The 16,312-nt window shown below is 43.5% G+C and overlaps 1 protein-coding gene across 4 annotated transcripts in view; it reads left to right on the top strand.

Moving 5' to 3' along the window:
• The window catches only part of arhgef28a (Rho guanine nucleotide exchange factor (GEF) 28a), a 39,387-nt gene extending 29,341 nt beyond the window's left edge, over positions 1–10,046 (top strand). For all 4 annotated transcript variants that reach the window (XM_076758795.1, XM_076758792.1, XM_076758794.1 and 1 more), the window contains 4 exons: positions 561–608; positions 1,291–1,809; positions 3,686–3,971; positions 8,014–10,046. In XM_076758795.1, coding sequence (XP_076614910.1) covers positions 561–608; positions 1,291–1,809; positions 3,686–3,971; positions 8,014–8,189 — 1,029 coding nt within the window. In that variant the 3' untranslated portion in view covers positions 8,190–10,046. The remainder of the gene's footprint in view (positions 1–560; positions 609–1,290; positions 1,810–3,685; positions 3,972–8,013) is intronic.
• The last annotated feature ends 6,266 nt before the right edge of the window (positions 10,047–16,312 follow it).

Below are 16,312 nucleotides of genomic sequence, written 5' to 3'. Positions count from 1 at the left end.
GGGTATTATAGCCTGCTCTTACAGCCTGCAACCCAACGTCACCTCTTTCCATTTCTTCACAGACGTGTGGCTCAAGATTGCCAACAGTTGTTTTAATAATTCAGTGCAGCCTATTAGAATTACATTTCAGTCTTAATGTGATGAATCATTGATAAGCTCATAATAAAGGAAGAGGTCCATTTAGTTCCCAGTGGTATTGCGCCATTAAAAATGAATATGGAGACTTATTCCAATTACCATGCCAGCGTTGTGCTACCGTTTGCAGCTTTTTGTGACCTGTGAGGTAAATGACACCAATAAGAGAGAATAATTTTCTTATCAGCTGCAATGTGATAATTTAGCCTCTAAACAGTGTGGTAGCACACCTTGTGGCCTCAAGGGGGCGCAAATGCTACATGAATGCAACTTCAAATTTTGCCTCTCCATTCTCTTCCCATGAAGTGTTCTGACTTCACTGTGAGTAGATTGCAAAGTGTTACTCAGCAGCAGAAATGTGACATTTCCATGATATCTTCAGGCTTGTTAATCTGCATGCTGTGTGTGGCTTTGTCCATTAACAGGTTGCTCAAAGTGTCCAAAGCCTGACCCAGTTACTCTACAGTCTGCAGGTGAGTGCATTACTCAGGAAACAGCCTCTGCTTCCAGCCCACATCTGTACAATTATCTGATCTGTAAATCAGCAAACAAACCTCTTCTGTTCTCACTGAGAACAACATGCTATGTTAGTATCACACTCAGTCAAGGAAAGGCTTTAATGTGCCTGTACGCTCCAGCTGCAGTCAACGAGAGCAGCTCGGCACTCGGCTGTTTGTAGCCAAAGGTGGTACGCGACAGGAGCGAGAATCCTACTGATCTTCTTCCTGCTCAGAGACATATGAGGGTCTTTTGTTTCAGTGTTCACGCACACACACTGTTCAGCCTTTGGTATAAAATGTAAATTTGTGCACCGAGAACACATCTGTGTATTTGCATAAAGGTATGTGTGTGCGCACTTTTGCCTGTATGTGTGAGTTTGATGGTTTTAATCTCAATGATATTTTCATATTCAAAGTTTGTGTATGAACCTGATGACCGCAGTCCTACCAGTGGCAGTGCGATCATTCACCTTATAAAGAGATCCTGTTGTCTAACACAACACCCAGCAGAGCCTGATCATGATTTCCGTTTCATTTTGCCATTCAAATCACCTTCTCCACAGCCTGTTGTGAGGATGCTCATGTGGTTAAAGTGATGGCGGAGCCTTTGCATTCTCATGATGCCCATCTCTCTGCCTGTCCCTTTCTGTGCCAGGCCACAGTGACCATCCAGGACAGCTGCTATGAGGTCCAGAGGCTCCTCCTCCAGGAGAGCGGGCGCCCCTCCCCCCGCGCCCAGCGGCCACACCTACCAAGCGTCCGAGGCAACACCTTACAAGAACAGGAGAAGCAGCGCAACCTGGAGAAACAGAAGGAGGAGGTGGCGGCGGCTCAGCGGCTCCAGGACCGGCTCCGCCAAGAGAGGGAGCGCTGGGAGAGGGAGTGCCAGGCCAGGGAGAGCCAGCAGGGGGAGCAGGAGAGCAGGCTGGAGGAGAGGGAGAGGCAGTGCCACCTGGAGGTGGAGAGGCTGAGGCGCGAGAGGGAAGAGTTGGACGAGCAGCTGGCGGAGTACCAGCAGAGCCTGGAGCGGCTCAGGGAGGGCCAGAGGAATGTGGAGAAGGAGCGCGAGCGGCTGGAGAACCAGCAAAAGCTGCTCCAGACCTGGAGGCACGGCCGGCAGAGGAGTCTGCCCACCACGATTCCTCACATGGTCATCCCTCTCGATGGGCAGCAGGTGGGGGGACACACAACTGACAACTGTTTCTTCTGTCTATGGATTTTCAATAACTTCTATTGAATTGGCGACGTTAGACGCTCAGTAATGCTCCTGACTGAAGCCTTTGACCCTGACACGAGAGCGAGGTAGATAGGAAGTGTCTATGGAGTATTTCTTGCCTCAAGTCATTGAGAGCTATCGGCCTGAGTTACGTGGGTTCACTCATTTACACTCAGCAGCTCAATCCCCTCTTGATATACGACCTACGATAATGAGAGCAATTTCGGCATCATTTGTCTTAGTGCTCCAGCAGCTCCACTCACCAATAAACATCTTAATGATTGATGATAATTAAACCGTTGCAAATAAAAGCTCCGACAAAATAATTAAAACCAGAGGCACGCAGCCCAAGAAACCAATCAATCGTGTCGGAAAGGACTTAAATTATCAACACTTTGTTTGAAAAGCACTACAGTGAAATGTCCCCCGCAGCTGGAGGGCATGGAGGACAAAGGCTGCACTGTTCTCCATGCCCTTTAAGCCTCCATGTACCTCATGTGCACAGGCAGCGGTGGTGAAACTAATATAGCACGTACATGTATGTGAGCCTCTGCTGGGTACGGCTCAGTTCAGCAGGTGCGACTGTTCAAAAGACGCACGCAGAGAGCACTCGAATGGACAGACAAATGAGCAGACTCGCGTTACAATATTCCCTCTCTCCCTCATTAATTTACACGCCACCTTGGGCTTTTGCAGGCTAGACGTGATGAAGCTCTCCTCGCTGTTTGCAGACTTATTTATTTCCATTCATCTATTTTAGTCGGTGTGGAGGCTGCTCTAACAGCAGCGGTCTGACAAAGCCGTGCGGAGGCAGTGGAGGTCCTAATGTTCCCATGCTAATGCTTTAGCCAGAGGCAGCGGTTCACAGGGTCAGTCAGATCAAATGACGTACACACATATGCACACACACACACACACACACACACACCAGCTCTCAGGTCGTTTCTAATTAGCTGTGTTGCCTCCGCTCAGCAGAGGAAAGGAGGCCATGTTGACGTGAAGATGGGACAGGGGAGAAAGGGTGTTAGTAGAGGACAGGAGGAGCCTGAAGCAAGCTGCAGCATGGACACCTTTCACAGTACATTCAAGGGTCAGTCCACCCAAATGACTAGTTTTCCACTTACCTCTAGCTGTATCTGACCATGCCTTTTTAGTTTTATTCGTCCAGGGTTTGAGATGTCCATCTCTGAGAGGTTTGCCTCTTCACCAATCCAATGGAGATTTGTTTGTAACGTTCACAGCATTGAAAAATGACAGCAAATCGTCTTTTCGCCAATTAGTCAGGACAGTACTCCCTTTTAAAAACAGTGAAGCCCATTCAGAGTAAGTCATTTTTCAATGCTGTGAGCATCAAAGTGAAATTCCATTCACTTCTATTGTATTTATGTGGAGGCTGAAATGGCAGAGACGGATATCTGAAAACCCGGACAAAAAAAAAAACTAAAATTACATATCTACATATCTATTATCTCGAGATGTATTATACTAGATACCACTAGAGGTAAGTGGGAAAATTGATTCTGAGTGAACCGCCCTTGTAATTCTTTTTAATTAGCGCTTTAGAGAAATTGATCTAAAGGTCTATTAACAGAGCCTCTTACAGGTTTAACCCGTTGAATTATAAAATGTATTCCCAGCTCCTTCATGCAAATGCATCAGTGCATTTCAAAGGTGCATTGCTGAATGTGTTCACATGTGTAGAAACCATCCAATCATCATTCTCGCTTTAGTAGCTCTCATCCACTCAAGAACGTGAGCTTCATCTGAATGTCTGTTCGCAGTGTTTTCATCCTTCTGTTGCTGATGTGGCCGTGATATTTGCTCTCGCCCTCAGGACTCGGCCCCAAGTCAGTCCAGAGACCATGCGGGTAACGGCTCCGTGTTCGTGAACGAGGCTGCATTCGCCGGCACCAGCGTCAACAACCGTCACATCCACCACAAAAGAAATGACCCCAGCACGCACAACTGTCTCAACACCCTGCTGGCAAGATCCAACAACAGACAGACCCCCATAGCTAAGACTCCCCACGGTCCACACTCAGACTCCCAGGGATGGGTGATGGGGACAGGCTACCTCTACAGCCCTGCAGGCAGGCTGGGGCTGCAGCACATGTCCGCTGGTAAGAATTACAGCCAAGTTCATGGTTTATCATCTGTTACAGAGGGGACGTTTAAAGCAAAACACAAAATCGAATGCCAACTAGGACTCCAGTTTTCATTTTCTGTCCAACAAACAGTCCAAAAGCCAAAGATATTCAGTTTACTCTTATGTAACACTGTTTCTGCTGAACTTTTATCTTGTCATCTCTTAGAAAAAAGCAGTGTCTACACAAGTCCTAGTATCACAAGTGTCTATCAGTTACAAGTCTGACCCAAAATTTTCTCACCCCATGCTTTTGAGGCGCAAAGAAGCATCTGATATTTCACAAAAATTCAAAACAGTGTAGTCTTAACCTTTTCAAGGAAGCGTGATCCCCTTAGATTGAAATTGTAACCCATTTAAGGGGTCTCTACCCCCACTTTGGGAAACACTGAGGTAAAAACAAGGAAATTTCCAGCGACTAATTGATTGATGGGCTAATTGCTGCAGCTCTAGTGTAGACACATTTTTGTGAAGATAAAGATTTATAGCAGTAAAGCTAGAAACGACGGCTACAGAGAGGCAGTGAGAACTTAACTACACGCTTTTGCGCATTAATAAGAAGATGTTTCAGGATGTTTTTTTGCTTTCAGATAACATCTGTGAAAGGAAATTAGCTGAGAAAAATCTGCTAATGACTACCTCAAGTAGCTCAGTTACTAATGTTCATTGCTGGTTATGTTTAATATCCTGTATGTCAGTGCCTCTTATTGGACAGTCGTGTGCTGTTGTCTTACTGTCTCTGCTGCTCAACATAAGTGACAAATCCACTACCTGTGAGAATGTAAACAAACGCTCCGCCTGCACTGGTTTCACCCTCATATGTACACACACTCTCTGCTCTCAAGGCTGGTGAGGCCTTGTCTGTCCTTCGTCTGAGTTAATCAGTGTCTCCTGACAAAGAAACCCCTCCTCCCCACCACCTCCACCTCCACCTGCACCAGCAGCCAGCCGGGGCCCTCGCCTGCCAAAGGAAAGGAAAAATCAATGGTTCCTCTATCGACTGGCAGGGCAGACAACGGCATGTGATTCACAGTTCACAGGCGATGGCTGACTGATTGGGACATCGATCTGTAAAAATCTTTATAAAACTCATTACAACATGACTTGTCATCGCATCAGGCGAAGAGGGGGGGGGTGTGTGGGGGGGGCACTGGGAGGGCAATGAGAGATGCAGACACGCATTAATCTGCGTTACCCTCAAGAGGTGTCAGCTACATTCTCACGTTCGCTGTCCCCATTCCGAACCCACTCAAGCGCGAGCTCATTCTCATATTCAAGGCAGGCGGGGAAAATTACAGGTTACATGCGTCCCGACCCTGAGCCTGAACTGCCGCAGATGTCGACTTCCTGGTATTGTTTACCAGCTCTGGCTGGCAGCACAATCTCTTCCCCATTGATCAGCTTATTAACCTTCTCTCGTTATTGAGCACACACGAGCCCCAGTGAAACCTGAGTCACTTGTTAACTAGCCCGGGGTGTATACTTGGCTGCAGTCTACAACGCAGGGTGCGTTCCAGCTGACATCTACCCACAATGCATTCCTCAGTGGATCCCATGAGGGCCTGCGATGACAGTGAATAATGTTCCCCAACCTTGGCATAATTTCTCATTAGACTTAAACCTCTGTGTGGAGTCATTTTAGTATTTTATGTGCGATCTCAGATTTTAAGACCTCCTTTGTGACTGTACACGCTGCCTGGTATGTGGAGGAACCTGGTATCTCTTTTTCTTTCATGTGAAAAGACAAGTAATCCCTTTGAAATGCAAATTGTCCAGTGTGCCGTCAGTCACCCACATCAAAATATGATCTCACTTCTCATCCTCACCTGAGCATGTAAAGATTTCTTCTCATGCACTCACACATAGAAATACACACCCTTTTTTCATTGAATGGATCTCCATAATTTGCCCTTGCATAATGTAATCTCGGGGAACCAGTTGGATGGAATTTTCTGAAACGATGTCTCATTGGATGAGTCGAGTCAAGTTTTTGTTCCTCACATTTTCACACGAAGGATGAGAGCATCGTGAGAGAGGAAACTGGTGCAGTTTGCAGTATGTAGGTTAATTCACACCTCGTACAGTATGTTGCACGATGCACAAACCTGATCTGTGACTACTAACAAAGCGTCTTGCTAAAGCATGGCTAAATTATGCTAATGAATGCTCAGTACTAAGATCGAGACTAGAGTAGAGCGTTATTAAGTGAAACTTTTTTGTTCTACCAAAGCAGGAAATTTGTCTCACCAATCGACAATAAACACAGTAAAAACAACAGACATAAACTAAATATAATAAACACAACGGATCAGCAATATATATGCAAAAGTTAGTAGCATTTAAAGAAATGTACTAATTATATTGATTGCACATGGCACAAAGAACCCCTTATATAAAAAGATGCACGCCAGGGCCGTCTTAGTAGAAATGGCTCAGGTTCGATTCCCACCTTTCCTGTCTAACTCCAAGCTCTTCTATCAAAAAGAAAGGCTGAAACCGACTCCAAGAAAAACTGCCTCAAGTGATGTCACTTAAGTCAGAAATCTGGGGGTGTGGCGATACAGAGCTCTGCTTGAAGCTAACAGTTACATTAGCCGCTGCTAGCATAACACACCTGAATCTCTGACCGAAATGTCAGCGGTTGAGGTGCATCATGGGTAATGTAGGCTCCAGGTTCTCTCTCCTCAAAGCCACCAGAACCCACTGACAGAAACAGAAACTTTACCAGATCATATAAAACACACATTACTCACTTGAGTTTTTTACGAGGTAAACTTAGTGTTTCTGTCGAGGGATATTTTCTGCTTTGTCGGGAATGTCGTATATAGACCCTTTCAAATGAGCTCCTTTGTTTTCTAAACTGCCATTCTTAGAAAACAGATCATCTAATGCCACATTGTCAGCATTTTTCTGCATCTTAACATTACAGTCCTGCTGTCACATCCCATTGATGTGGACAGGAAATAAACCTTTATATTCAGTATAATCAATGTTTTGCTCTTCAAATGTTCTACAGTCCTAAAAACATGCTATTTTCTGTTGTTTTCTTTAACTAGCCTTCATCTGCTGTCTGAACTGTAACATATTAATAATGCTAAAAATCTTATTACTCCATGGAAGAAGCTCTCAGACAGAGATGGAGTGTTTGTCTCATCTGACTGCACAGTGATGTCTCATCTATCAGAGCCCAGGCCTATATGGTGGCTAACAGAGCTACTCTAACAGACTCTTATATAATTAATCAAACAGAGACGCTTTCCTACAGGGACACAATGAGGCAATTTATAGTTCACGCCATCTGTTACCATGACAGCACACCTGCCTTAATGCTAGACAACATCCACTATGCACACAAATGTAAGAGAGCAAGCACAGGCACACACACTCTCAACCACATACCGCCCATGAAAACACATTCTCCCTCAGATCTCCTATAATTGAGTAATAATGTTATTGATCCTCAAAGGGAACATCACTGATGCTGGGTTATAATATGTTGCTCAAAAATACTTCAGCAGCCCGTGTGTTTGCCAACTCAAGGGTTTAAATCCTTGTTATCTCATTGAAGGCTGCTCTCCACAAGATTTTTCATCCCTCCCTCCAATCCCTTGTTTCCTCATCCCTTCTTGTTAGCCGTCAAGAGCGAGGAGGCCGGTGTCATCGCTGCCGATTGATTGTGTTGACAGGGATAATGATAAAAGTGACGCCTCTAAGTAGAGGGGGAATGATGGATAGCATGAAAATCTTTTTGTTTTCATTCTCCGTCTCATGCTCGGCTGCAGGAGGGAGCGGCAGGCTGAGCTGCAGCAGCTGTGGCTGATCTATATGCAGTTAGTGATTAGATGAGTGGGCTAAACAATTAGACTGAGCTCATTAAACAAGTGCTACACGTCCCATCCTGGTGATTATTTATCAGTGGTTAGTAAATGATGAAGTCTTCAGTTTGAATGTGATCAGCAGCTGTATTTCTTCTACACTGAGTATAACATTTGTTTTGTTTTTTTTGCATACCCACTCAGATCACAACAGTCACAGCTACATCGGGGAGAGCTGGTCGTCCACAGCAAGCGGAGCTGACCCGTATCCGGTGCTCCCGCATCCCGCTGACCATCAGCTGGACCTGGGTGCGCTGGTTTCCATGGAGACTGACAGCGGCGGCGAGGAGGGCAGCGAGGAAACCATTGTGTACCTCTGAATGCTGACTCCCAACAGCCGACCCAGCATTTGGAGAGAGATAAAGCCGTTCATGAAGCATCAGGGTTGGATCCAGGGTCGCCTCAGAGAGCTTTTTTCATTTACAGTCTTTGCCATGCTTTTTTTTTATATCTGAAAGATCGTTTTTGTGTAAAGTTACTGAAAACACGGAGAGAGACACATAGAGACTGAGGTTGTTTCAGACTGAATCTCACATTTGTCATGCACCTTAGCTTGAGGCAGCACTGGGTGTGCAGCGTCTCCTTATTTTCTGGATGTTTTTGTGTGTGTGGTCTTTATTGACTGGGCCCCTGCAGTAACACCTTTCCCCTTTTCCCGACTCTTCCTCTTACTGTCCCTCCCTTCCTTTCTCCAGCCCTGCATACTGTATCTTGTCCTTCGAGTGCTCTATTTATTAAATTTACCTCAAAAGGAGAAAAAGCGTCTACCCAATATCAGCAAAACATCAGGCTGCATGTCTCTAGTGGGTGATTGTGTTGGAGTAAACTGCCCCTCTTTCATTTATCAGACAGGCTCTGCTTATGTAGAAGCCGAGCAGAACGTGAGGCACAAAACATTAGGATTGAAAGATGAGGTGCGACAACGTCAGTCCCACATTTTTCAGACTCCCCGCCTGTAGCCATTTCTTTTTTTTTTATCTGTGGCACGTTTTTCTTGTTAAGAGAAATAAGCACAGATGTGGTTTGAAGAGAGATGCTGCAGCTGTGCTAATACGTCAGTTTTATCAGAGCCGTAAAGAAAAGCACGTTTTGAGCACAACTATCGGAAGAAGCAGTGAAAGGAAGCCGTGGCGCAGGAAAACATGTTGGGTCAAACCATTTTAAGCACCAATAGAATTATTTTAGATAACACACTTCTTTCACTTGTGTAATTCTTTTCCACTCTAGCAGCCTGGATGTAGCAGATGACGTCGGTGATCTAACCCTAAACCTGGCTGAGTTTGACAGTCAAATGTTTTGACAACTATTGGATGGACCGTCATGAAATTTGGTTGAGACTATCATGGCCCACTCAGGGAATTGTAATATCTTTGGTGATCCTCTGACAAGCGTCTGCTTTAGTTCATGACCAAATACCCAAAAAACAAATGACATTCCCATCAGCCTCAGCTGTACTTTGAGCTTAGTGCTAATTAGCAAATGTTAGCATGGTAATACCCTAAAGCAAGATGGCGAACACGGTAAACATTATGCATGTTAGCACTGTTATTGTGAGCATGTTAGCATGCTGACATTAGCATTTAGCTCAAAGCACCACTGTGCCTTACTGTAGCCTCACTTAGCCTCTACAAGGACTCCTGTTTTCACCATTTCCTGTCCTGACTTTATAAAAATCCCATCGTTACTTCAAACAAACTGTAAAGAGTTGAAGATACTGTCCCTGAATTAGCTTAACAAAGTACCAGAACAATATGAATTTGCCTTGTCAATAATACTTGAGGCTACTATTACACTTGAATATTCATGTGGTCTATTTACATATTATCTCTCATGGGCATTTTTATGTGTAAAGAAGTCCCTGTGCCAAAATGTTAAGTGTCTCGATGTTTTTTACAGATCCTATAAAAGATGAATTGGCTTAATTACTGTTGTAGTTTGCTAATGGGCCAATGAGGCAGTATGTATCAGTATTTTGATATGATTTTAGTACCCTGTATATATGTTTGTGCCTTTATTTATTTATTACAGTACAAAAAGTTTGAAGGTTTTGAAGTACTTTGTGAAGGGTTGTATTGTACATATAAGTGTATGTGTTTGAACAGATGAACAGGTGTGTTTTCCTTCACTCGTGTTGTGTGCTCAGACGTGGCTGTATTGATAAAATTCCTTTTATTGAACCTGAAAGTGTGCTTTGTTTTTCTTAAGGCTGTTAAACGGAGCTCTGTGGAGGTGTCGGTACAATAATAAAAAAAAAATGGTTGAAACACAAATACAATGTTCAGCTTGGGTGCAAGTATCACCTCCGTTTTATGGTCTGAATGCTAAGCGTCTCCAGCAGCGTAAACAGATGTGTGAGTGAGCTGCCCGTTCAGTTGCCAGCAGTGACAGGTGGTAGACCAGGTGCATGAATGTCAATGATTTCCTGTCTGACTGCACCTCTGAATCGCAATCACAAAAAACACATCAGGACTGGATAAATGCGATTTGCTGCGTAGCAACTAACAGCTTTCTCACCAAGCTTGTGGGTCATTACATTCCTTTAAATTTCTAAATATGCTTAAGACTTGCATGGATATAAAGACAATCAAAGTTTGTTTCTCAAGTATAGGGCTAAAAATAAAAACCGAGAGACCTCAATTGGAGCTCTCAGGCTTTCCCTGACAGCAATCGTGTTTCATATGCTCCACCTGTGTCTCTGTTGCTCTTTCCTTTTTAGACATAAGAGCAGATGTCTGAGATCAACAGGATCCCTGCTCTATCCTCAGAACGCATCTTACTATTTCACGAGGTGCTGCATACAAATGCTGCCTCCATTCCTTGTCAGTCTTTTGTGAGTTGTAACTTATTACATTTTGCAAATTGTAAAGCTGGGCTGTCTATGCAGGAGAAAGAAGCAAATATTTTTGAGATGTGTGCTACATGACCGGAGAAAAGGGGCTATAGTATTCCTATAGTTTACTTACAACGACCTGAATGCACTGGGCCTGCACTGCACTGCTAAACGCTCCAGCTGGTGGGTGTGAATCGGGCAATGATTGGTTTTATCTTGTCCGTTTTCAAGCAAGAAAAACGTTACCATATGACATCTGAACAGGACACTACAATATGTTCCTGACAACGCTTGATGTGAGAAATATGCAATGCAGTTACAGAATCTTGATTCCTATTCGAACAACGTTGCTTAGCCTTCCCTCTCCGGATGCGACTGTCCAGATGGGAATGCAAAAAACACAAATGTATAATATGTTGTTTGAAGCTTGATTAGACCTTACTCTTGATTAATCAGCCCCTCTTATTTCCAACCTGGTGAATGAGGTTAGAACGAATGAGAGACCTTTTTATCTAACTCCTTTAAGCCATCTACAGCCCACAGAAATGTGTGTCAGCTTCTTTGATGCTTTTAATAAATACAGTCTATTATTTACATTGATTCAGATGGTCTGTATATTTCTTGGGGATTCTGGTGTTCATATTTACTCCTAACTCCCAGGGCAGTGGTACCAAAGAACGTACTTTAAACTGACTCACGAAGAATTGATTCAAATCCTTTTCACAAGAGACAGACTGCTTGGTAGCATATTTGAGTGGAGTAAAAGGCTAAAAATGACCAAATCAACAAAATCTGAGCAAGTCAACAAAATCAGGCAAGCCGTGTGGAAGACAGAACAAAACCTGCGTTCACACCCAAATTCTGAATCATTTAAATTAAAGGGTGAAATATATAAACAAACATTAAATTTCTCAAATGCTATTCAGACCTTTGCTTGTGCCTTCTTCTTCTTCTTCTGCTATTACTACTACTGCTGCTTTTTTGTGTCTCAAAGGATTGATTTTAAAACACTCAAGGCCAAAAGTACCTCTCTGATCTGCTTCAGCATTATGAACTCCTCCAGGCCTCTCAGGTCATCTGGGACTGGTTTACTTCCAAGGGTTAGAACAGAATACAGTGAAGCCGTCGTTAGTTTCCCAGCACCACAAATCTGGAACAAACTTCTGGTGGATCTGAGGTCTGCTCTAAATCTAACCTCTTCTAAATCAATGTTTTTCTGTTTACCACTGCTTTATTAAGGTTGAGGCTATTTTTGCACTGTAACCACACTATAACTCCTCCTGACTCTTTTGGCTTAGATTCTATTTTTATTTTATCTCATACAGTTAATTAATTTCATTTGCATTTTCCTTGTCTTTTAAATGTTTTCATGAATTTTTATACATTTGTCTGATGTTTTGCTCTGATCTTCCACACAAGAGCATGTGGAGATGTGGTCAGACCTCAGTTTGATCCTCTTTGTACTTCTGGTAGCCCTTCAAGGATCAATTATGCTTATCATCTAATATTAAGGTCACACACTTCAATCAGCCCTTTCTGAGCCCAGAGTGGGACACCTAACCTGATCAGCTTTGAAATGCTGTGTGCAACGACTGCTAGCTTTTGCCACAATTTTATGGACCACATATATGTGTATAATCCAAACGTTCCTGTTTTATGTGCCTTTGAATCTTTCTGAGCTCTGGTTAAAGGAAACCTCTCAAAGGCACTAGCACAGCTGTTTGAGTCTGTGTCTGACAAAGAGAGATGGCAGAAAGGTGTCGAGAGAGACGGGAAGAGTAGGTTTTACTATCACACAAGCCTTTTGTATGCATGTCATGATGCGCCTTTGTTTGTCTGTTTGGTGCGCTCATATGATGATGTAAACGCCAATCATCCATGCGGGTATTTCCAGGTCAGATGACAGTCTCTGACATCATTCCCTGCTAACATTACAAAGTTATTGATTGAGATCTCTTCTCGCTCTGTTAACAGCGGAGCCAAAGGTGTACGCTGCACACTGAAATAGTGTTAAATACTTAATAGCTCTTTAGTGTTTCACTCCCTGGGCTTCAATCCGTGCTGATTTAATAACCAGAAGTAGTCCCTTCCTCATTACACAGTAAAGAAACCCCAGTATGCGGTCTGTCTCCCCTAGTTGTTTTTTAATGACCACCGTGGAAGGTAACCAATAGCACCAAAGGAAAAACCGATAAAGGAGAAATGTATTATCGCTGAGTCATCTGCCAGGGTGAAACATGCATTGCTGAAGCCTTTCCCAAGGGGAAGTGTAATGATTTCTGTAGGCGCACAGAATAAACCTGCCCAGCCCAAATATAAATAACAGCCATTAAAGCTTATCCCAGTGAGGAATGCTTTTATGAGAAACCTGAACAATATACAGCACATATACAGGTTATTAGATTTCTCTTGGGGGTGAAATATAGTGACAGGCTAGACTCAATATATATACAGACTGTTCACAACCGCAGCCAGAGGAGAGAATCTACGCAGACTGTAACAACTTACTGTATATTTGTTTAACTATCAACACTTTGCCAGATTTATCAATACATCTGGTGGAACAAAATATTTCAACAAAGCTGATAAGATGTCTTAGCAGTCTTAGCAAAGAATGCAGTGATACTTCTGAAGGGACGTTTTAAGCGACACATCCTCTGATCTTTACTTTTGACCTTGGATTTAATTGGTCTCACTCATCACTTCTCCTGCAGCTGTGTCAAAGCCATCACTGTTTACCCCAAAATAAATGCAGCACTCACACATTAGACAGCTTCAATGTCACAGCTACAATTTGGAGCCTCAAAGCAGTAGAAGGCAAGTTTACACCATCTCGAGACATTCTTTACTATGCCTCTGATGAGTTAGTGAAATATATATTTTGCATTTCCAGTCGGCCCAAAAACTATATTATTAGCTGGATCCTGCAATCAGAGTTTGGATGGCTCTCCAAAGGCAGATAAATGGAAATCAGTCTAGAAACAGAAATGAATAGCCACCCAAAAATGAGCTACAAAAAACAAAAGGTTTAAAGTAGGACTTATTTACCTTGTTATTGTCAACTATGCTTGACACAAGCCACCCGCGTTTGTTTGCTTTTCAAACATTTCCATTCTATGTAAAGCCAAGTTGGATATATGAGAGCTTTGGGAAAAACATCCATCAGCTGATCAGAGCCACGACTTGGACGTTGGTTTTATAAGCTGGAAAATGGCAAATATGTTCCCTCTGTGTGACGTGAACACGGCATTAATAGGCTTGCCAACATTGTTATTATGAGACTGCTTTGCGGATTTCCAGCAGCCTAAATAAGTCTCCTACAGAGCATAAAAGTTCAACAGCAACGCACATTTATCCAGGCACACCACTGAACTCCAAGTAACTTCATACATATACATCCATCATCCAAAGGGTAAAGGCAAGAATTATCTGAAAGATTACCAGATGTACTGACAGGGCACTTATCTGCCACATCCTACAAACATCTGAATCTGCTTTCCCAGACTGAGGCGTCACAACAGCTGAAGTTAAAAGATGATACTGCAAACAGAAACAGGCATACAGTGTTTCTCTCACTGTAAAACACAATCGCAAATTGCTCCGGGTAAAGAAATATTTTATGTTAAACGTGCAGTGCCTGATTTATTTTGGCCCCCTAGGGACAGCGGAAACAAGCAGTGAACACATCACAGACATATTATCACCTTTTAAGTTATAGCAAACTTGTGAGCGAACAATATTTGCACCTCCAGCAGATCCAGAGCATCATTAGCATTCATTCAGAGTCGTGTTTGTGTCCACGTGAAGAATGTAAAGTCCAATAATGACTCTCTTTTTAGCTCTGCTCTGGTCTCCTGAGGGAAATATCTGGCTGTTTAGCTGCTAAATGTTCAACTACAGGCATGCCGCATACTGAGGGTTTTCAGGGCTTTTTTTTGCTGAATAAGAGCAGTGAGGGTGAATCCAAACAGCAACGCTGCAGACTGTGAACAATGCGATGAAAGATGCTCCAAGACTCCATAGAGCAGAGGGAGACTGAAGAGTCAGGCGATAATAATCACTGGGTTTGTCTAGCAACTAGCTACACATATCCACATTGTCATTTGATCCACTATTAATGTAAAAGTATGTCTTATAGCTGCTTCCAAGCCAAGTTTGATTTTTCAGAGCCTTGGGAAAAACACATCCCAGTGCCCAATGCCCAAGTCGTAAGTCAGAGTCACGACTAGGGCATTGATTTTAAAAGCTGCAAATTTGCAAATACATTCCTTCTGTGTGCTGTGAAGACAGCGTTTTTGTAATTCATTCAGGCGTCCACTCGCTGGCCACAAAGTTCAGCAGTGGCAGGGGGTTAACACTCGGTCACTTAGTAGTGCTGAGATGTGAACTATTATGATCGTTAAGCCTGTCTCATCAGAGCCACCACTGCACCCGAACTAAACAACATCACACATATATAATCTTCACAGTGATGGTAATAATTATCGTAGACATTAACAGAAATACTGACAAGGCACGTTTCTGCCACATCTGACGTACATCTGAATCTCATTTACCCCGAACGAGGTGGAGGCGTCACTACAGATGAAGTAGGAAGGAGATGATAAGACGCAGTGGAAAGAGACAAAACTCATGCATGCGGCCTCACAAGGGAAAAATTCTACTACGAGGTACAGGTGAAGAAGTATTTCATATTAATGTTATCGGACAGGATATGCCAAAAGGGAGTTGGAATTGCTAATTCATGGACTTCTAATAGATTCTGAATCCTTCACACCGCCAGAGGGTGAGCACAAATCAATAAAAAAAAAGATCCATATCCACACTGCATTACTCTTCTATCATTTTCTCCCTCCTCTCGTCGACACTTATTTTCCATCTGCATAAACCTTCAAACTCTGATTGTCCGACACTTTTTGAAATGTTCAGGATTTGTTTTTTAATTGAGTTTGTGGATACTGTTTAAATGCATGCAGCATCTGTCACGCCACCTGTTGGAGGCTTCGCTGCCATGAATGGTGTATTATTTTTCATGTTTCTGTCGGAGCGTGTTCACCGCCTGCCGTCCTGTCAGCACTGCTCCATTCTTTCTGTCATCAGTGTCATCAGTTGTTCCTGTGATGCTGTTGGTGCAACAGCGTTACAGGAAAGTGTGTGTGTGTGTGTGTGTGTGTGTGTGTGTGTGTGTGTGTGTGTGTGAGGGAGAAAAATGTATTTAATCATGTGTGTGTGGTTTAGACATGAAAGCACAGTAACATTAGAGCATCAGCTGTCTTTCACAAAGTTCACAAAAGGAAGGAGAGAGACAATGTTTTTCCAGCAGCGGTTAAGTGAGTGCAGCCATTTTTAAATGCCTCCTTTAATTGCTGTCTTAGTGGTTTTGCACTGGGGGGGGGGGGGGGGGGGGTGAGCAGTCTTCCAGACATACTGATACACGCCAAGGGCCTGTACCTGTCAGCACTCGAGGGGTGTGTGACATGCATGCCATGCCGTTCGTGAGAGCGTGGGGATGAGCTGTTCACTGTGATCCTGCACCGTGACAGCGTGGTCGTCCTCGACAATGGGCTCACTCATTAGTTCAACCCACCCACCTGCTTCTCAATAGGACCCTCA

Source organism: Chaetodon auriga, chromosome 19, assembly GCF_051107435.1.
Source record: "Chaetodon auriga isolate fChaAug3 chromosome 19, fChaAug3.hap1, whole genome shotgun sequence".
Classification (NCBI taxonomy): domain Eukaryota; kingdom Metazoa; phylum Chordata; class Actinopteri; order Chaetodontiformes; family Chaetodontidae; genus Chaetodon; species Chaetodon auriga.
The sequence above is the reverse complement of the archived record's forward strand: the minus strand, read 5'-3'. Positions and strand labels throughout refer to the sequence as shown.